At 37.6% G+C, this 20,649-nt stretch overlaps 2 protein-coding genes and 1 pseudogene across 2 annotated transcripts; 2 read left to right on the top strand and 1 right to left on the bottom strand.

Annotated features, from left to right (window-relative positions):
• The first annotated feature begins 1,221 nt into the window (after positions 1-1,221).
• On the top strand, positions 1,222-10,243 carry LOC120181958. Its single transcript, XM_039186981.1, has 7 exons — positions 1,222-2,182; positions 2,259-2,642; positions 2,719-2,769; positions 2,852-4,094; positions 9,373-9,462; positions 9,694-9,746; positions 10,122-10,243. The coding sequence occupies exons 1-7, from the start codon at positions 1,222-1,224 to the stop codon at positions 10,241-10,243; spliced, it is 2,904 nt and encodes a 967-aa protein (XP_039042912.1).
• Positions 10,244-12,266: 2,023 nt separating this feature from the next.
• On the top strand, positions 12,267-13,266 carry LOC120181960 (annotated as a pseudogene).
• Positions 13,267-13,487: 221 nt separating this feature from the next.
• Positions 13,488-18,811, bottom strand: LOC120181947 (phosphoglucomutase, chloroplastic-like). Its single transcript, XM_039186972.1, has 22 exons — positions 18,563-18,811; positions 18,401-18,464; positions 18,259-18,305; positions 18,069-18,161; positions 17,848-17,900; positions 17,434-17,485; positions 17,273-17,341; positions 17,053-17,121; positions 16,383-16,505; positions 16,249-16,301; positions 15,880-15,958; positions 15,735-15,799; positions 15,584-15,651; positions 15,239-15,357; positions 15,097-15,172; positions 14,854-14,995; positions 14,418-14,553; positions 14,214-14,295; positions 14,074-14,120; positions 13,876-13,953; positions 13,683-13,788; positions 13,488-13,609 (listed from the first exon to the last, which is right to left on the bottom strand). The coding sequence occupies exons 1-22, from the start codon at positions 18,809-18,811 to the stop codon at positions 13,542-13,544; spliced, it is 1,938 nt and encodes a 645-aa protein (XP_039042903.1). The 3' UTR covers positions 13,488-13,541.
• Positions 18,812-20,649: the final 1,838 nt, after the last annotated feature.

A 20,649-nucleotide genomic window follows, 5' to 3' on the forward strand; every position in this document is an offset into this window, starting at 1 on the left:
ATAATATTATAAATATTTACCATTAAATTTAAACATAAATTCAAAATGTTGACTCGACTCGAAAATTTCTTAAATAAACTTTGAGTTAAAGAATATGACTAATCAACTTGAATAAATTAAAATATTTTAATTTGATTTGATCGAGTGATACCTCGGCGACCAAAATTCCATGCGCCGCCGTAAACTCGGAGTCTCCGCCCTTAGACGACGCGGGGGGCCTCCTTTCCCTATCGTCAATTAAGAAGTAAAAAACATATTAAATGGTCCGAGAAAACAATGTTCAGATACTCTTTTTGTTTTGGGAGCCGCGTGTTGCAATTGCTGTACAAATCATGCATGACAATTGACAAATCCCTCTTACAACCTCGGTCCCCGCCCCTTAATTTGTTTTTTAATTACGAATATATAATATTTAATCCCTGGATCGAGGTGTTGAGAGTAGGTAAAGTGTGCGACGACGCAGGGTATTAAAAATAGAGATATCGAAATCGAATATATTTATTAGTTGTTGTCGTTAAGACACATAAAAATAAGTATAGAACAGTGGTTAAATCATTGGGCTCATGACTTTGTTGATCCTAAGTTCAAATCTCATTAACAAGTAAAATTATTTTTGGGAAAACAATGCAAGTGAGTTTGCTCAGTGTAATACAACAATAAATTTTTTATTATTTTAGAAAAATAAGTTCGGGATCTAAGGACTCCTTTATAAGAATTTACATAAGAACTCCAATAACCTAGCCACGCCTTGAATCGAGGTTATTATCTCAATTTGGTCCTTAATTGTATTTTAATTACAAATAATATTTTGATTATATATAAAATATAAATATGAATTATTATGTTTAAAATTTAGTATTTAACCAACTAGAAGTTTAGGTAAAATTAACTGAAGGGTAATATTCAAGATGGTTCCACACAACACAATCTTCGACTTTTTGCAGGTACTCCTTTCTTGGGCTCTACAGTTGCTTTAGCCTCTGCTATCATTTTCCATTATTATTAAGTTTTATAATATCTTTCAACTTTCCCTTTTAGAGATACGCTGGCAATCATAATATTCCAATCACAAACATCCCACAACGAAGATCATAAGCACTCCAATGAAACACAACACTCAACCTAGTCCCCATGTAATGGTTCTTCTGGTTCCTGTTCTGGTTTTTGTCTAAGCATTTCTTCTACCTCGCTCTCTATCTGTTTCTTGTTCGGTCCCGTTTCATGACGGGTGACACGAAAGGAGATGGTACCCAAAAGCAGACGCCACAACAACAGTTGTCGTCTTCTCCAAGAGAGTCCTTCGAAGAATCGTCGGAATCGAAGCAACAAAAGCATCTACAACAGCAGACATCGGGTGGTGTTGTGGTCACAGCTACTGGACCACCACCTTTCATTTCCGCGCCTTTATATGTACCTTCTTCTACGTTTGAACAACAACAGTTCGAGTCTGTTAATCCCAAGAGGACGCGATATAACAGTGGTGGTAGTACCGGACAATGGAAACTAATCACCGCCGAATCAAGTTCATCACCGACAACGAACCCCTTCAACATACAGACTCAACCTCGTGTCATCGCTGGTTCCTCATCCGACACTGCTTCTCCACCGCAGTCTCCTCTCCCTTCCACGACCTCAGGCGGCCAAGAAACGTGCAAATCAGAAGGGGAGCAGTTTCATCACCAATTCAGGAAGGGAAAATATGTGAGTCCCGTTTGGAAACCGTATGAAATGTTGTGGTTAGCTAGGGCTTGGAGGGTTCAGTATCTCGGTGGTGGGTCTGATGCTTCTGGTTCTTCTTCAAGAGCCGATGTTGCAGTACAACAAACGAGGGGCAAAACTAGGGCTGATAAAGACAAGGAAGTGGCTGAGTTTTTGAACAAACATGGGATCAATAGAGATGCCAAGACAGCTGGGACTAAGTGGGATAATATGCTGGGTGAGTTTCGGAAAGTGTGTGAATGGGAAAGAGGAGGGGAAAAAGAACAAGTTGGTAAAAGTTACTTCAGACTTTCTCCTTACGAGAGGAAACTACATAGATTACCTGCTTCTTTTGATGAAGAAGTCTTCGAGGAGTTGTCTCAGTTCATGGGACCTCGCATGAGAACTTCACCAAGCGATGATGCTCGAGGCTTCAAAGCTCTGCCTATGCCTCCTCCTTTCAAAGAAGAACTTCCTCTCTCTGGTAAGTGAAAAGCATCTTTTTCTTTTATTTATTGAAGCATGAGGTTGGTGTTATAACGTTTTGTTTGTATCCTTAGCGAGGACGAAACAACTGGTGCCGGTGACGAGTCTGTTAGGGCTCGACACTTCGCTAGTCGACGTTGGCGTTGGGGGCTATCACTCTTCTTCTTCATCTTCAATGGAGCTTCGTAGGATTGGGAAGATAAGATTGACATGGGAGGAGTCGGTGAATTTATGGGCAGAAGAAGGTGAGCATCATAAAGGAAGAGTTCGACTTCAAGGTTCGAGCTTTTTAAACGCCGATGAACTCATTTTCTTTGATGATGCCATGATTGCTTGTACAATGGAAACATTCGAAGATGGCCCACTAAAAGGTTTCTCCGTCGATAGATTCCTGAACGGACAGCAAGTTAAAGTCCTTGGCAGAAGAAAGCCATTCCCAGCTTCATCTTCTACTTCTGGTACAAAACATTTTATTTTTCTGAAATTTTGCAGGCATTTCCATTATCTTAAAGTCACCCTCTTTAATGATACCAGGTTTCTTTGAAAGACCTCATCCTCTTTTTGTTAACCCTTTATCAGATGCAAGTCTAATTTATTTTTATTACAAAATTGAGGAAACATGCATGCGTTGATGAGATTATTGTTTCGTTTGCTACTTGTTACACAGCAATGCCTCCGATGGAGTTACAAGACCCTACGGAGTACTACGTTGCATGCCTTCGAGTTCCTCCTCCGACGTTGCCGAGCTTGGTTGAGCTTTCATGGCATTTACAAGAGCCACCACCCGAGGAATATCGGTTTCCGTTGAGAAGAGATGTTTACCGAGATTTGCCACCTGGTAAAGAAGCTCTATTTACTGCTTCTAATGAACTGTTAGATTGTAGAGCTATCGTGTATGATCTGTTGGGCCCGATTATCCGCACGAACCCTAGGCTGAGTGCTGCTACTGCCACAGCCAGAGACTCTTATATTGGCCTTTGGGATGATTGCATTAATAGGGTTGTCTCGAAATTTTGTTCGGTCGAAATGGTTGTTATCCGGAAACCGGCTTCATCGTCGACCGATCAGCCATTGCAGGATCAATGGCCAAACGTAACAGGTTTTGTTAAAAATTTTTGCTTGTGGAGGGGGGAGGAGATTGATCAACTGAGGGAAGGTCAGCTTGACCCCTCATCATCAATTGTGGAGAAATTTTTATGGACTTACATGGATCTTCCCTACGTATTAGCCTATTATGCTGTTGGCTACATGGTAACATTTTGTGCATTAATCCGATCGCAAGATCGAATTATGTTGACAGATTTATATTCGGTAGATCTATCATCCCCGTCGGAGAGACTAAAAGCACTAGTGCCTTGTTGGAGGATAGCAGGCCTGTTGCCTTTGCTGGCCGATCGATGCTTGAATAACCTCCGTAATGTTGGCTCATACAAGCAATTCCCGTTCAGCGATTTTGGAAGGATCGATTTGGGGAACGGAAACATAGTCGAGATGACACCAAACACCGTGGTGAGATCGTTCTTGAGCAAGAAAAAATGGGCGGCGGTGAAAGACATATACGATCACATGTTGGATCATAGAATCCCACACACCGAATTCATTTGTCGGGCATCCGAGAAGGATGGTACCTTGGCGTTTAAACCTAGAGGGTGCAAATTCAAGCCACTAAACTGTGACCAACTTGTGGAAGCTCTCAAATACGTGACGAAAGCATTGGTAGCTCTACATGACTTGAGCTTCATGCACAGAGACCTGTGCTGGGACAAAGTGTTGAGACGGAGCGACAGTGAGAACGAATGGTTCGTCGGTGGCTTTGACGAAGCTGTCGGTGCACCCCAAATATACCCGCACCCGGTTGCGATCGTGGATGCCTGCGGAAGGTACGCGCCGGAGATGGGGCGGGGATTACTGTTGGATCATAAACTTGATCCATTATGGGAGCCTAAACCCAAACCCAAACTAAATTGATGTCATTACTTACATCATTTAATTAAAGATGTCATTGCTTACATCATTTAATTAATGATGTCATTGCTTACATCAATTTAGTTAGGTGAGAGTTAGATATTTGTTGAATTTGTAATGGTTTAAATTAGTTTATTTGTGTGGTGTAGGATTGTTCTTGAGTAGTATAAATACCCCTTCCCATTTTAGTTTTAAGCATCAAGAAAAATCAATAGCTTCTAAGTGAGTGAAGAAGCAAAGTCTTATAAGAGTGAGTTGTAGTTCTTGTTTTTGAGTGAGAGTGTTCTTGTAATATTTCTTTGAGCTTCAATAAAAGTTGCTTGTGTGAGCGTTTTATTTCCAACAAAGTGGTATCAGAGCGAGTTGGAAAGATCGAAGGTCTCGACAAGAGGAATACGACGCCGCCAGAATTTTCTCAATCTGAGTTCTGACGCACCGCCACGCACCGCCACGCACCGCCGGAAGACTGCTGCCAGAAAATCGAGTTGACTCACCGAGTTGAGCCGATTCAGCCGAGTTGGAGCCCTTGACCGAGTTGTCCAAGTCCCTCCAAAGTTTTTTTTTCATCGTTCCGGATTCATCCGTGCAATCGGATTTTACAAAATCTCATTATATTGAGAGATATGGCAAATGGTATGGCACCATTCCAAGTTCCGACACTCAACAACAACAACTACGACAATTGGAGTATCAAAATGAAGGCACTTCTTGGATCACAAGATGTGTGGGATATCATAGAGAAAGGCTATAATGAGCCTGCGAATGATGATGTTTTTGCTACTCTTACACCAGATCAAAAGACAACTTTGAAGGATTCAAGAAAGAGAGACAAGAAGGCTCTCTACCTCATCTATCAAGCATTAGATGATGATGGTTTTGAAAAGATTTCAAGTGCAAGCTCTAGCAAGGAAGCGTGGGAGAAGCTGCAAACCTCTTACAAAGGATCCGAGCAAGTGAAGAAGGTTCGTCTCCAAACATTAAGAGGTGAATTCGAATCCTTAAACATGAAAGCATCTGAGTCTATTTCAGATTATTTCTCAAGAGTAGTAGCTGTTTCTAATCAATTAAAAAGAAATGGTGAAAAGTTAGACGATGTGAGGATAATAGAGAAGATACTCCGTTCGTTGGATCCCAAATTTGAGCACATCGTCGTGACGATTGAAGAAACTAAAGACTTGGAAGAAATGAAGATCGAACAGCTCCAAGGATCATTGCAAGCATACGAAGAGAAGCATAAAAAGAAGCATGAGTTTACTGAGCAACTCCTCAAGCTGCAACTCAAGGATATGCATGAGAGCCAACGCAATGATAGAAACCAACGTGGCCAAGGCAGAGGTAGAGGCCATGGACGAGGTGGAAGTCGAGGTCGTGGACGAGGCTGGAATTACAACAATAACAATTCCAACAACAACTATGAGAAAGGAGAAAGCTCAACACGAGGCCGTGGAAGAATTAATCCAAACTCAAAGTATGACAAATCTCAAATTCGATGTTATAATTGTCAAAAATTTGGGCATTATGCTTCAGAATGTAGAGCTCCCAACAACAAAATTGAGGAGAAGGCCAATTACGTGGAGGAAAAGACAGATGGCAAAGAAACTCTTCTTCTAGCACGAAAGGAAACTGATGGTGTCCAAGCAAATTCCTGGTATCTTGACAGTGGTGCAAGCAATCACATGTGTGGAAGGAAAGACATGTTTGTGGAGCTAGACGAGTCAGTAAGTGGAAATGTTTCGTTTGGAGATGATTCCACAATAGCAGTGAAAGGGAGAGGTAACATTCTTATCCGTTTGAAAGATGGGAGACATCAATTTATTTCAAATGTCTACTATGTGCCCAATATGAAAAGTAACATTTTAAGTTTAGGGCAACTGGTAGAGAAAGGTTATGATATTCATATGAATAATTATAATCTTTCTATAAAAGATGATAAGAATAACTTCATTGCTAAAGTGCCGATGTCAAAGAATAGAATGTTCTTGATCAATATACAAAATGATGTTGCAAAGTGCCTGAAAGCTTGCTACAAAGATGCATCATGGCTTTGGCATCTTCGATTTGGGCATCTCAATTTTGGAGGTCTAGAGCTATTATCTAAGAAGGAGATGGTGAAAGGACTACCTCACATCAACCATCCTGACCAACTCTGTGAAGGGTGTCTAGTCGGGAAACAATTCAGGAAAAGCTTTCCAAAGGAGTCAGAGACAAGAGCTAAGAAGCCACTTGAGCTCATCCATACCGATGTGTGTGGACCGATCAAGCCAAGCTCTCTCGGTAACAATAACTATTTTCTTCTCTTCATTGATGATTTTTCAAGAAAAACCTGGGTATATTTCTTGAAACAGAAGTCAGAAGTTTTTGAAGTCTTCAAGAAGTTCAAAGCAGCAGTGGAGAAAGAAAGCGGTAGAAATATCAAAGCCATGAGATCCGATCGAGGTGGAGAATTTACTTCCAGGGAGTTTCAAGAGTTCTGTGAAGCAAATGGAATTCGTCGACCAATGACAGTTCCTAGATCCCCCCAGCAAAATGGTGTGGCAGAAAGAAAGAATAGAACAATCCTCGACATGGCACGAAGCATGCTCAAAAGCAAGAAACTACCCAAAGAATTTTGGGCGGAAGCAGTATCGTGTGCAGTCTACTTGTCAAATCGATCTCCAACAAGAAGTGTATGGGGAAAGACACCGCAAGAGGCATGGAGTGGAAGAAAGCCTGGCATTTCCCACTTGAGAACCTTTGGAAGTATAGCCCATGTTCACGTACCAGACGAGAGAAGAACGAAGCTTGATGATAAAAGCGAGAGTTTTATCTTCATCGGCTATGATGCTAATTCGAAGGGCTACAAGTTGTACAATCCAGACAATAAGAAGTTTGTGATTAGTCGAGATGTGGTCTTCAACGAAGAAGGAGAATGGGATTTTAACTCTCATACAGATGACTTCAATTTCTTTCCTCAGTTTGAAGAAGATGAGCAGACAATGAGGGAGCAACTAGATGAATCTCAACAAGAGCTTGCAACTCCACCCACTTCACCAACATCAACCACTCAAGGAGACTCGTCACCTTCATCATCGTCAAGTGGGAGTCAAAGTGAAAGAGTTGTGCAACGCACAAGAAGCCTTAGAGATCTCTATGAGGTAACTGAACGACAAGATAATCTTACATTATTTTGTCTGTTTGCCGATTGTGAACCAGTGAGCTTTCAAGAAGCGGTACAAGAAAAGAAATGGAGAGATGCGATGGACGAAGAAATCAAGGCCATCGAGAAGAATGACACATGGGAACTTACCTCACTTCCCAAGGGACATAAGGCGATAGGTGTCAAATGGGTGTACAAAACAAAGCAAAACGCCAAAGGAGAGATTGAAAGGCACAAGGCGAGGCTAGTTGCTAAAGGCTATAGTCAAAAGGCTGGAATTGACTATGATGAGGTATTTGCTCCTGTTGCTCGATTGGAGACTATCAGACTAATCATTTCTTTGGCAGCTCAAAACAAGTGGAAGATACAACAGATGGATGTAAAGTCCGCCTTCCTAAATGGAGTTCTTGAAGAGGAACTTTATATTCAACAACCATCAGGCTATGAAGTCAAAGGGCATGAAGACAAGGTGTTGAAGTTGAAGAAGGCTCTTTACGGGCTAAAACAAGCACCAAGGGCATGGAATAGCCGAATCGACAAGTACTTCCAAGAGAATGGCTTCAACAAATGTCCCTACGAGCATGCTCTATATATCAAGATCAAAGATGAAGATATTTTGATCGTGTGCCTCTACGTGGACGATTTGATCTTCACTGGAAGCAACCCAAGCATGTTTAATGAATTCAAGGATGTGATGATGAAAGAATTCGAGATGACAGACATGGGGCTCATGGCGTACTACCTTGGCATTGAAGTTAAGCAACAAAATGATGGAATTTTCATTTCACAGGAAAGCTATGCAAAGGAGATACTGAAGAAGTTCAAGATGGAGAACTGTAAGCCAATAAGCACACCGGCAGAATACGGGATCAAGATGACCAAACATGAAGAAGGCGAAAGTGTAGATCCAACATTCTTCAAAAGTTTGGTAGGAAGTCTACGCTATCTAACTTGCACGAGACCCGATATTCTTCACGCAGTTGGATTGGTTAGTCGCTACATGGAATCCCCAACAACCACCCATTTTAAAGCCGCAAAGAGAATTCTTCGCTATCTGAAAGGTACAATTGACTTTGGCTTGTTCTATTCAGTTTCTAATGATTACAAGCTTGTTGGATATAGCGACAGTGATTGGGGTGGAGACATAGATAATCGAAGGAGCACTACTGGATTCGTATTTTTCATGGGAGATATTGCATTCACATGGATGTCAAAGAAACAACCGATTGTCACATTATCCACTTGTGAAGCGGAATATGTTGCTGCTACCTCATGTGTTTGTCATGCAATTTGGCTTAGAAATCTATTGAAGGAGATTGGTTTGATACAAGAAGAGCCTACCAAGGTTTGTGTCGACAACAAGTCAGCCATTGCCTTAGCGAAGAATCCAGTATTCCATGATCGAAGCAAGCACATTGATATTCGCTACCACTATATAAGGGAGTGTATTGCAAGAAAAGATGTGGAAGTTGAATATGTGAAGTCACAAGATCAAGTTGCTGATATTTTTACCAAGCCACTGACCAGCGAAGACTTCTTAAGATTAAGGAACCTACTAGGGGTCACGAGATCAAGTTTAAGGGAGGGTGTTGGATCATAAACTTGATCCATTATGGGAGCCTAAACCCAAACCCAAACTAAATTGATGTCATTACTTACATCATTTAATTAAAGATGTCATTGCTTACATCATTTAATTAATGATGTCATTGCTTACATCAATTTAGTTAGGTGAGAGTTAGATATTTGTTGAATTTGTAATGGTTTAAATTAGTTTATTTGTGTGGTGTAGGATTGTTCTTGAGTAGTATAAATACCCCTTCCCATTTTAGTTTTAAGCATCAAGAAAAATCAATAGCTTCTAAGTGAGTGAAGAAGCAAAGTCTTATAAGAGTGAGTTGTAGTTCTTGTTTTTGAGTGAGAGTGTTCTTGTAATATTTCTTTGAGCTTCAATAAAAGTTGCTTGTGTGAGCGTTTTATTTCCAACAATTACATGGGGTGAAAGTAGACGTGTGGGGAGTAGGCCACTTGGTCAAGACCTGTGGGCTAACGAATTTGCCTAAGATGCTGAGAGAGTTACAAAATAGATGCTGGGATCAGAACCCTGAGCAAAGGCCGACGGCAGCCGATTGTTACCACCACTTGTTGCAGTTGCAGTCAGCTTCATCCACTGCAACGTATTGATCCAACACCGTCTGATCAAACAATTTTTACATTTATTAGTTCCCTAAGAACATTTTTTATGTTGACAGTAATTAATTAATGACAGGGTTTTAGGTATTTAGAGTTGCGTAGGGGGATGTTCGAATAGAACTGGTGGTGAATTGAATGAGACCTGGGGTGGCTGTTTTACGAGGGGGTGTCTGTCTGTCCGCTTTACTTGGTAATATTGTCTGGGATTTTGGCAGAGAAATGGCGGCTGCTGCTAAAGGGCGGCTGGCTGCCATAGATACAGTCCTTTGTTATCAAATCAAATTAAAGTTTTTGTGCTTACTATCATGATTTATACTTTGGTTTCAAGATTTATACTTTGGTTTCAAGAATATCATCAACATTCACACACACATATATATTTACACATACATACATCTATATAAAATAAACTTACTGTTGCATGGATGATGCTCATCTGTTAATGTAAGACGGGGACGAAAACCAGATTTTGAGACCTCAAAAACTCAATACTTATACAGTTTCATCCGTGTGCGTAAGGGCTATGGCTGGATACATACACACATATATAAAAATATATATATTAGAGTTTTCGTGTTTCCATAGATAAAAGTGAAATACAAGACATTTTTGAAGTCTAGTAAGAATGCTTTCATATCATCAGTCTCCATAGATGTTACATTCGCATGGGTTCCTGACGGCAGAGTGCCTTCCACATGGGGCCATTGTGCCTTCCACATGGGGCCATTGTGTCTTCCATTATGGCGTCGCACCCGCAATATATAACCCCCAATACCAACTGTCGAGCATTATGGATCTAGTTTTTATACAATAGGGGATCACTTTATAGACCAGTAGCCATATAATGAACGACTTTGGGGATCAATACATTGGTATTATCTTCTTGAAAGAAGTCTCCTTCCCTTCATCTTCATCATCTAAACTGGCTTATAAACCGTAGAGAATCTAGAAACACAAACTCAGATCCTTTCATAATTTACTCATTGTGTTGCGGATCCTCGTATCCAAGAACAATCATGGGATCATCTCCAATCACAAGTGGTTGAAACACTCTTGAACCTTGTCCTATAATGGAGCACGTAAAGGTTGGGTGTTGCTTGAATATGGGGGTACACGATGAAAGAACTTTTCCATTGTAGCAACTTTGTTGGGCAGCTTATTTATTGGGACGCCCCCCACTCTCAATTCTTAAAGGAATCCTCGTAAAAGTTGCCCCCCTAAGCCTTTTTGAAGGTATCTTTGCATAATTATTATAGATTTTAGGCTACAAACTACTAGTTTATATTTATGATTACAACTTGTGAATGAGAATTTTTCATATGCAAAAATATATTTATAAATAATATTTTAATAAATAATTATTAATAAAATAAAAAATTCTATATGAATAGATAAATATATTTATAATAATATTAATTATCTTTTAATATTGACTCGTTATATAAACTTACACCTAGTTTTTTTTTAAACAAGGAGTCAATATTTATAATAATATTAATTATCTTTTAAAACAAGGAGTTAATATTTATCATTAAATGAGGGGAAATCAACGGCTGAGATTAACTCATTATTTTTTTCAATGAATATCTTCTTATTTTCTACTGTTAATCACAATATTTAATTTTCCTTCATCCAATGATCTTAAAAAATATGTAAAACTTTTTAGTTTTACACTATGTAATTGGATCATAGCCTTATATATACATACATATATACATGAGTTACGATCCACTTACATAATGTAAAACTCTTTTAGTTTTACATAGATTTAGAATCGTTAGATGAGTGAAAATAGATTACTAGTTCTTTGTTTTTCCCGGGGAATATATTATCATTTCCTATTGTAAATCTCAGTCATATATTTTCACTCATCTAATGGACTTAAATATGTGTAGAACCAAAATAGTTTTACATTTTGTGATAGGATCTTATATATATGTTAACTTTTACTTTGGATCAATTTCAGATTATCCTTGGAAAGTGTAGTAAAAAAATACATAATTATCAACAATCTATAGAGTAAGTAGTTAAAGGCTTTCAGTTGAAACCTCCTCTCTCACCTAAATTGTGAGTTCAATATCTATTATGAACAAATTTCTCCTTCTCCTCCTTTAGGTAGAAATTGTTCAAAAAAAACAAAGTACATAATTAATTATATTATGCATTATCGAATTATGATCTTCAGTCTCAATTAGTCCCTAAACCTTTTTATATTATAATTTAATCATCAAATTATGATATTCATTCTATATTAGTCTTCAAATTTTTGAATATTTTAATTTCTTATCCAAACTTTTAAATGATTTGGATATGTTACAAGAATAAGTAAAATGTAATGATTTATTTAGTATTGATTTAAATATATCAATTTTTGAAATATTTAAAATGGATATTAATTTAAATATTATTTTTAAAAAGATGACTGACTTGCTTAGGAACTGTAATTAGAACTTAGAGTGAACTATGAAATTGGTTTTCTGCAGCAAATTTGGGCTAAGAATCCACTATTGCAAAGTCTTTAGACCTGTGGTCCGGTAGTGTTAGTATAAAATAAAGTCAACAATGAAAAATGAAGCTTCCTTCCAACTTCCAAATGAGCCTACTTGCATGGATTTCTAATAATAAAATGAAAACTTGTTTAACAAACATGGCCATTATACCATGAACATAACTGCTTGGCCAAGCAATATCTCTTATCTACCTTCATAATTTGGTCACTATATAGAGGTGATTGAAACACAGAACGTTGAAAACCAGAGCAAAAGAATGTCGTCCAAGTACTCTGCCAATGTCGGATCAAACAAAAGCAAATCCTCCTTCCAATCCCATCGCCGTCCATGATCCCTACAAGCTATTTGAAATCAGTCTTAACCCCGACGGCTCACTTAAACGCAACCCAAATGGTTTCCCAACATGCCGGCCACGCCTGATCCGGATCAACCCATCTCGGTTCTCTCCAAGGACATCACTATCAACCAGTCAAAACACATGTGTTCGCATATTCTTGCCCCGGCAGCAGGTGCTTGGTACATCTTCAGGCACATACAAGTTGCCCCTCATAGTTTACTTCCACGGGGGAGGATTTATCCAGTGTAGTGCGTCGACGACAGGCTTCCATGTTTTTTGCTCCACTATGGCGTTGCAGATACAAGCCATTGTTGTGTCCGTTGACTATCGTCTCGCTCCTGAGCATCGGCTTCCAGCGGCTTACGATGATGCCATGGAAGCGTTGTGTTGGATCAAAACCACACAAGAAGAATGGTTGAGACAATACATGGATTTAAACACTTTGTTTCCTTATGGGGACGAGTTCAGGTGGTAATATTGTGTACCATGCTGGTATACGTGCATCCGATGAGCTTGAACCATTGAAGATCCGAGGGTTAATTTTGCACCAACCATTCTTTGGTGGATCCTTGAAGGTTGAGTCCGAGTTAAGGTTGGTCAACGATCCCGTATTGCCACCAGGCGTGAGCGATATGTCATGGGAATTGGCATTGCCGATTGGGGGTGACTGTGATCATGAGTATTGTAATCCAACATCCGGCAAGGGGCCAACGCTTTTGGGAAACCTTGCCTCAATAGGATGGAGGGTGTTGGTGACCGGCTGTGATGGTGACCCTTTAATCGATCGTCAGCTCAGGCTGGTCAAGTTGATGGAAGAAAAGGGTGTATAGGTAGTGAGCCATTTTCATGCCGGCGACCATCACGGAGTGGATGTTTCACAGCCTGTTAAGGCTGAGGCACTGTTTTTGGTCTTAAAAGATTTTATTTCATCTGCTTGCTAAGCTGCACTTGGAGATGGAAATGATAAGTTTCAGAACTTGTTAAGGACGGTGTAGGCCTTGTCCGGATATGTTCCGTTCTGATTTGTCTGATAAATTCCGAATCGAATAAATGCAGATAATAAATTTGCTAAATGCTTTATTATTTCTTTCTTTCACATAAACTACATAATGCTAGACTGAACAAAACTGAAGAGGGGACAGAAACGAAGGGGAAACTCAAATCATCAGTAAGTCTCATTTGATGGCATTTCATAGGCTTAGTATGAGTGTGTGCTTTATGTGATGACTGTAGGTTTCTCCCTTCCAGTGAAGCCCTTCAGCTTCGATACCGACAACGCCAAATCTGAAACACAACCATATGATTTGTTCATAAAATTGCAGAAACGAATAAATTGTCGACATGATTATGAGCATACCTATTAATGATTTCAATGCCACTTGAGCATCCATGTCATGTTTAGAAGCATCTGGTTCAAACTGCTCGATATAGATTCGAAAGGTTGCACCAGCAGAGCTGGTTCCCTGTATGTATATGGAATTAATCATACCAGAATGAGTAAAGAGTGTATGAGCCTTCGAATTTGGAGGGAAAACAAAATGTGCACGTACCGATAAACGGAATATAATCCTTGAACCATCGGTGAAAACAAATCGAACACCTTGCTTCGAGGCCACACTTCCATCTACCTGAAAATCAGACAAATAAAAATTAGAATCACAAAGCATAGAAATTTTAAGAATTCAGTAGTATGTGGGAGATCAAATTTTAAGCAAAGACTATGGAACTTGTAGAGAGCTAATACTTACTGGATCAGTATATGAGAAATCATCAGCAAATTGGAGGACATAATTTCCTACATACGGTGATTTTAAACAGTCAAACAGAAGCAAAATACAGAAGTGACGGTTGCCGATGCAGGGGGTAGAGGGGTTGATCGCAAACTTACCATACTTTTCACCAGCCTTATTCTTCGAGGCCAGATCTCTAAGGTATTCAATCATTTTATTTGCGCCTTCGGATGCACATTCCTGAACAGAACATTAATTAGAGAATATATACCTTCTCCAAAAGCAAAGAATTCCCTAGTTGAACTGAGTTAGAAACTATAAACTTATGAAATCTTGTTCCGTAAGGGAGCTATCATGCATACTTCATAACTGGAAAAGAAATTTCTTCCATAAGTTGTCCAGTGTTGTTTGACAACATTGGAGACAGGCACCAATCTCTCCCCCGGTTTCTTATCTTTGTTTCGATATGCGATAATTGAGAGCCATGCTAATACAGCCCTGCGATCCACAAAAATAGAAATCATTTTACTTTGATCCTATGTATAAGTTTACATCAAATAACAACATCCAAAAGTATTGACGAATGAGAAACCGTTTCCATAAAACGCAAGTGCTCAGGTCTTTTATGCAATTATGAAGACGCAGCTTACAAAAATGAGAACCAAAAGTAAATGCAGCTACATAAAGGAGCATGTAAACAATTCCTGCAGTCAAGCTTATGTTGGGATTGGTTACACTATTTAGTCAACGTTCCAAAAATCTCTTGGTTTTCTTATAAAAAAGAAAGAAAGCAAGTACCATATTCCATCTTTCTCACAAATGTGATCCGAACCAGTACCAAAACTTTCTTCACCACAAATTGACAACTTTCCAGCATCCATAAGATTTCCAGCCAGTAGGAACCTAGAACAAAAATACCAAGGGGTTTGAAGAATGTACCCTTAAAAAATAATCGCTTGCCCCCCAACCGCCCCCACAAAATTTTCCTCTCTCCCTGGTTTCTTATCTTATTAGAACACAAAAGTTGAGAATAGTGCTTACCTAAAAAAAATGTAAGACCCAATTTTTCAGCAACTCTATCAAGAGCACCGCTGGTTGGCATGGATTGAGCTAAACCCTGAAAATGTGAGATATGAGTATCTTTGGTTGAGAAAACATGAAAAGAAAAGCTGCTAGAACGTACCTTCGGACCACCGTGGAAGTATGGTATTGCTTCTTGTGCATTTGCAGCAATAATTGCAACGGAGTCTGGAGGGGTAACAAAAAACTTTTTACCGAGAATCATGTTTCTGTCGCAGTCTCCTGAGTGAAGAGAAAACAACTTGATTGTGATTAAATTCTAAGAGTATCAAATCTACCTTTTCTAAGGAAATACAATCAACTTTTGTTCTACAAGTTTGGACTAGGCTCGATATTGAGAATATATAATAAATACACATCTACAACAAAACCAAACAAAAGTCGTAAGTTAAGGTGCTTCGTAATGCCAAACCACACTCCAAAAAACAAAAATTTAAGATTTCTTTACCATCACTTGCTGCTCCAAAATCAGGTGCCTCCTCACTATACATGGTATTGACCAAATCCTTTGCATACCTGTTTTTTCATACAGGTTAGATAGTGGTACAATTTAATTGTTGAAGTGGAACCACAATTTTAGCACATAGCGACTATCTTACGTAAGATTAGGATCCGGATGACCATGTCCAAAATCCTCAAGAGGCACTCCATTCGATATAGAATCCTACATAGCATGGCTTACAAAGTTCATTAACAATTAGGTCAAATAGTATTTTTTTCAGATGTTTCATATGCATGACGTACCAGGTGGGCCTCAAGCTTGTCGACAAATATGGGTTTTGCATAAGCCCCAGTAACAGCATGCATGGCATCGAATGCAAACCTAAAAAGCAACGCCCAACACAGTAAAAATTAGTTATAAGATCTTATGTTTCTCAAGCATATTCGAACGGAAGATCCGTTGAAAAAATGAGTTGATTGAGATAAAATTTGTTAGGTGTAGTATAGGGATACTATGGCATACATCTAAACTTATCCATAGCCATTTCTAGCATGCTCTACTTCATAGCAGGCAACAATGTCGTAATTAAACAAAAACCAAACAAGCTAGGAGCAACCTAATACAACCGACAGTGACACCCATTCCTGCTTAGGCAAGGGCAGAAGTTATACCTGAAGTTTGATCTCGTGAGAAGACTTTTGATCAGCTGGAAATCGAACACAGTCTGCCCCATAGTATCAATGATACAAACACATGAAGTTTCGTCCAAAATTATAGGATGAGGTGGTCAATTTTTTTCCCTCACCTCCATTAATTCCAAATAGTCAGACACTGGATCTATAACCTCAACAGTGAAGTTTCCATAGTTAGTAACTCCAGTGTGAGAAAGGTCGATGTCAGGAATCTCAGCCATTTTAATCTCAGAAATCTGCACAGTATTTCCATTTTAGATATCAAGCAGCCATCCGCTCACACATGAAAAAGGGGGAAAAACAACAACGGCACTTCATCGCTCTTAAGTTAAACACAAACAGATGAAATAACTGACCAAAACTAAACGACCATGGACAGAAATGCAAGAGTGATTGTGTGAAACTAAGTTCATAACTGACTCCAATACTGAGGTAATTGCAAATCTGAAAAGCCACTAAGTTTTGGAATACAAACAATAGAGTTTGACTACGTTATTCTATTAATATAAAAAATTGATATTGTGTGAGGCTCGTTTTTCCTTTTCATATGTTTTCTTGATCTGGTAACAGTTGAACCAGAACTAAACTAAACTGAAATCTATTTTAGAACCTGAATGGTTGAATCTCGGGAAACAGTTTATAATCTAGATTTGCACACACAAACAAACCAGAGAATATATCCAGGAAAAGGTGTTCATCTAGAGCCTCTTTAACCAACTAGGAATTTACTCTTCAATATATATATATATATATACATACATAACAGTGACATGCAATACTTACAAAGAGTGTATTCCCATATATCTTGTCGGTGATGGATTCAGGTGCAGGTTGCCCACTGTTGTAATTAAACTAGAAAACAAGTAGATGAACACAATGGAAGTTAGAAGTCAAACCTATACACTGAAGTTGAAAGTAATGTAGCACTGTCATATTTCATTAAATGGAAAATATCTATCATAATTTAACCAGATATGTTGCTGAAGGTGCATTAGGAATAAACCTTGATACCCCAGCCATATTCAAGGCCTCCAGGATTATGGCTTGCACTCATGATAAATCCACCATTGGCCTAAAGGGGGGAAATTTTGTTTAACTAAGAGAGAAAAATACATGAATTGGGAAAACATTGATACCATTCAAAATGAAAAGAAGCATGCTTGCCTTCCTCTTTCGAATTACAGCAGAAACAGCAGCTGTGGACATGATACCGTCCCTTTAATGTCAAACAATCAAAATTAGACAAATATTGCTAGACAGCGTATTATCGGGAGCAGCAAATGTAATTACATTGGACATGATACCCAAAGTGTAATTATTTGATAACCTTCTTTTCCCCCCCTAAACGATGATTACATTGTCTGAAGAAAATAGACAACATATTGGCAGAAGTGGAAAGTTATACAAGTCTGGAGTGATTTTGTAAAAGGCGTATGCCCCACCCTTCATTTGGTTATATCCTTTAATAAAATTCATTAATGCCTAAACAACAAAAGCTGGGAAAGACAACTCAAGGCATATTTCAGGTTTCATCACTCTTCCCCGGGACAATGGTTACACTAGTGAAAGAACTCTCACCTGCCAACCAAGATTTTTCCAATTCCATTTCCAGCAGCAATTTTGATAATTATCTACATTCCAAATTCAAACATTACAAGAAGTCAGTCAAAGAGACTAATGTTTTTTTAAGTACATGCTTGAGTGTATTTGTTCCTTTCTGTTCCAAATTGTCTTAACTATGTTAACGAGATCCAAGTAGAACAATGCACTGACAATCAAGAATCGGCTCGGAAAATAACCTGCGAAGCTTCGCGGTTAAAGTACCGTCCATCGCCTCCTAATACCAAAACCCCATTCTTGTAATCCTCAGGTGGTAATGAATTAAACAACGACTGCAGACATACGAGATCAACACATCAATACCTTTGAACACCAAAACAAATATAATGAATGCAAAATGAAGAAATATAGAAAGAAAAAAAATCAAACCTGGATCCAATTTGAAAGGTAGTTCTCTTCCATAAAAACTTTAACCTGCAACAAATAAAACTTTCTGTTAAGCGATTGAATCCCAACCCAATTTCAATATCAACAAAAATGAAAATGTCTGCAACAGCAATAAAAATGCACCTTTTCCTAAGACCACTTGTCCCAGTCTTCTGCCCTTCAATTGGCTTGGTGGGAACTGAAGTTATCTGTTGAAAATAAAAACCAAAACCACTATTTAAATTACCAAAATAATTTTTAAAAACAATAATAAAAAAATACAGAAAGCCAATGATAAAAATGCAACCTTGATGCCTTCAGGCTCAGCAATGGTGGTGGATGAAGAAGAAACTTTGATGGAAAAAGAACGAGGGTGTGATAAAGAAAATGAGTTGTTTTTGAGAGGGAAACCGTTGGTATAGAGATTAGAGAAAGAAGAAGAAGAAGAAGAAGAAGAAGGAATCCAAATGGCATTTGATGATCGTTTCGATGATCTAAAAGCCGAAGAAAACATGAACATCCCTTCAAATCTCAAAGAATTGCAACAAGAAGCCATTACTACGTTAACCCTTTACCCTTTTCTTCAAATAATGAATGAATCAATGGGAAAATGAGAGTTTGTTTGGTCTGAATTTATATAGATTTGAGTGGAACGAACAGAGAAGGAGAGAAAATAAGAAAATTTCTAAGGTGAGTTTGAGAGAGTAAGCAGCTCCTTTTGCTTTCTTTGGTTATAAATTAATGAAGGCTTGTTTGTTTAATTCATAATAATTAAGTGTTGAATCATTTAAATGTTAAATGATTTAAATGTTGAATGATTTAAATGTTGAATGAATGAATTAATTCTATGTGACAAGCTGTTTGATAATGACTCTGAATTATTCAGAATGTACTTCTGTATTGAATCATTCAGAATGTACTCTATGCTGAATCATTCAACAATGTTTTGTTAAATCAATCAACACTGAATCATTCAGATATACGAAATAAATACGTTGAATTTTGAACGATTCAGCATTTAACGCTAAATGATTCTATTAAAAGACAAATAAACTGTCTTTAAATGCCATTGCCGGAGCCCATGTTAATGCCACGTGTACATTGGAAAGCGCTTTATCTTCCCTCCTACTACGATTTTTTTTTTTGAGTTCACGACATAAAATCTATATTCGAAATTCGGAAATTTTCTCTCAATAATTATTATCTGAGGTCCCTTGCCCCGGATAATTTTATAAATATTTATAAATTTTTAATACTAATATTATTATAATTATAAGAATGAATGTATTATAATTTTTTAAGATATTGTACAAATTTTAAATTATTTGTGTTTAATATGTCAATAGAATATTTTAAATATATCATTTAAAAATTATAAAACTTTTATCTTAAATGGACAAAATACATAAATAATCTATAGATTATAAAGTATTTTCTAATGCATCTCCAATTATAACAAAATGACTACTCGAGTTAAGAAAAATAGTAAATTAGTCATTTTTATTAAAATTAGAGAATATATGATGTGGCTGCTAATAAATTAAGATAACATAAAATTTAATATTTAATTTTAATTAATGTTACATAGTTTATTTTTATATTAGATAAATATAATTTATCTATTTTACATAAAATTAAAATTTATTTATGTATTACATTACATATTTAACTGAAGTTGATGTATAATTTTGATATATATTCTTAGTTTTTATTAAAATTATAACACGTTTTATTTGATTCGAACATACAATCGAATAAAAAATATCAAATTAATTATTAAAATGAGTTCGAATCAATCATAAAGTATGCTTAATTGTCTTCAATTACTGGCTTTAAAATTGGTGCTGATTAAGTTGCTCTTTTTAAGTGGTCAGTTTGAATAATTTAATTTTTTTGAAAAATAAGAAGTCCTTTTACGTATATAAATCGGTATCAATGCTTTTGGGCTCTGTAATCCAAAAATACGAAGCCCAACTTTACGTTAAACAATACTATGTTGGTAGTTGGGCTTAATAATCCCAAAACAACTTCATCCCCCTTTTATGTACGGAAATACTGTGGCTAAAAAATAGAAAAAATATAATGGGGGATCTATGATATTTGTTACGGGTGGAGGTGGATTAGGAACTCATCACATGAGCATAATAAGTTACATGAACAGATTCTATAAAATATAATTTTTCAATAAAACTCATGTTCACAGGACGAGTTTCTATAAAAATTATATTTATATGAAACTCACTATTCCCACGTTACAAGTTCCTAATCACTATAGCAATGCCATAGATCTCTAAACAATTTCCCACCAACTGTATATCTCGAAATAGTTTTGACACAAATATTATTTTACTAAATTTTTTGATTCCAATACCATATGATATATCTAATCTAAAA

This window comes from Hibiscus syriacus, unplaced genomic scaffold (assembly GCF_006381635.1).
Source record: "Hibiscus syriacus cultivar Baekdansim isolate YM2019G1 unplaced genomic scaffold, ASM638163v2 tig00112611_pilon, whole genome shotgun sequence".
Classification (NCBI taxonomy): Eukaryota; Viridiplantae; Streptophyta; class Magnoliopsida; order Malvales; family Malvaceae; genus Hibiscus; species Hibiscus syriacus.

Bases quoted from the DNA above. Each gene is read 5' to 3' on its own strand.
- LOC120181958 (XM_039186981.1), top strand. From the start codon at position 1,222: ATGACGGGTGACACGAAAGGAGATGGTACCCAAAAGCAGACGCCACAA. The intron at 2,643-2,718 runs GTACAAAACATT...TAATGATACCAG, and splicing joins AGCTTCATCTTCTACTTCTG to GTTTCTTTGAAAGACCTCAT. The intron at 9,747-10,121 runs GTTATCAAATCA...TCATATCATCAG, and splicing joins TGCCATAGATACAGTCCTTT to TCTCCATAGATGTTACATTC.
- LOC120181947 (XM_039186972.1), bottom strand. From the start codon at position 18,811: ATGGCTTCTTGTTGCAATTCTTTGAGATTTGAAGGGATGTTCATGTTT. The intron at 18,465-18,562 runs GTTGCATTTTTA...TATTTTCAACAG, and splicing joins CTGAGCCTGAAGGCATCAAG to ATAACTTCAGTTCCCACCAA. The intron at 14,554-14,853 runs GTACTTGCTTTC...TGTGGATCGCAG, and splicing joins TGTGAGAAAGATGGAATATG to GGCTGTATTAGCATGGCTCT.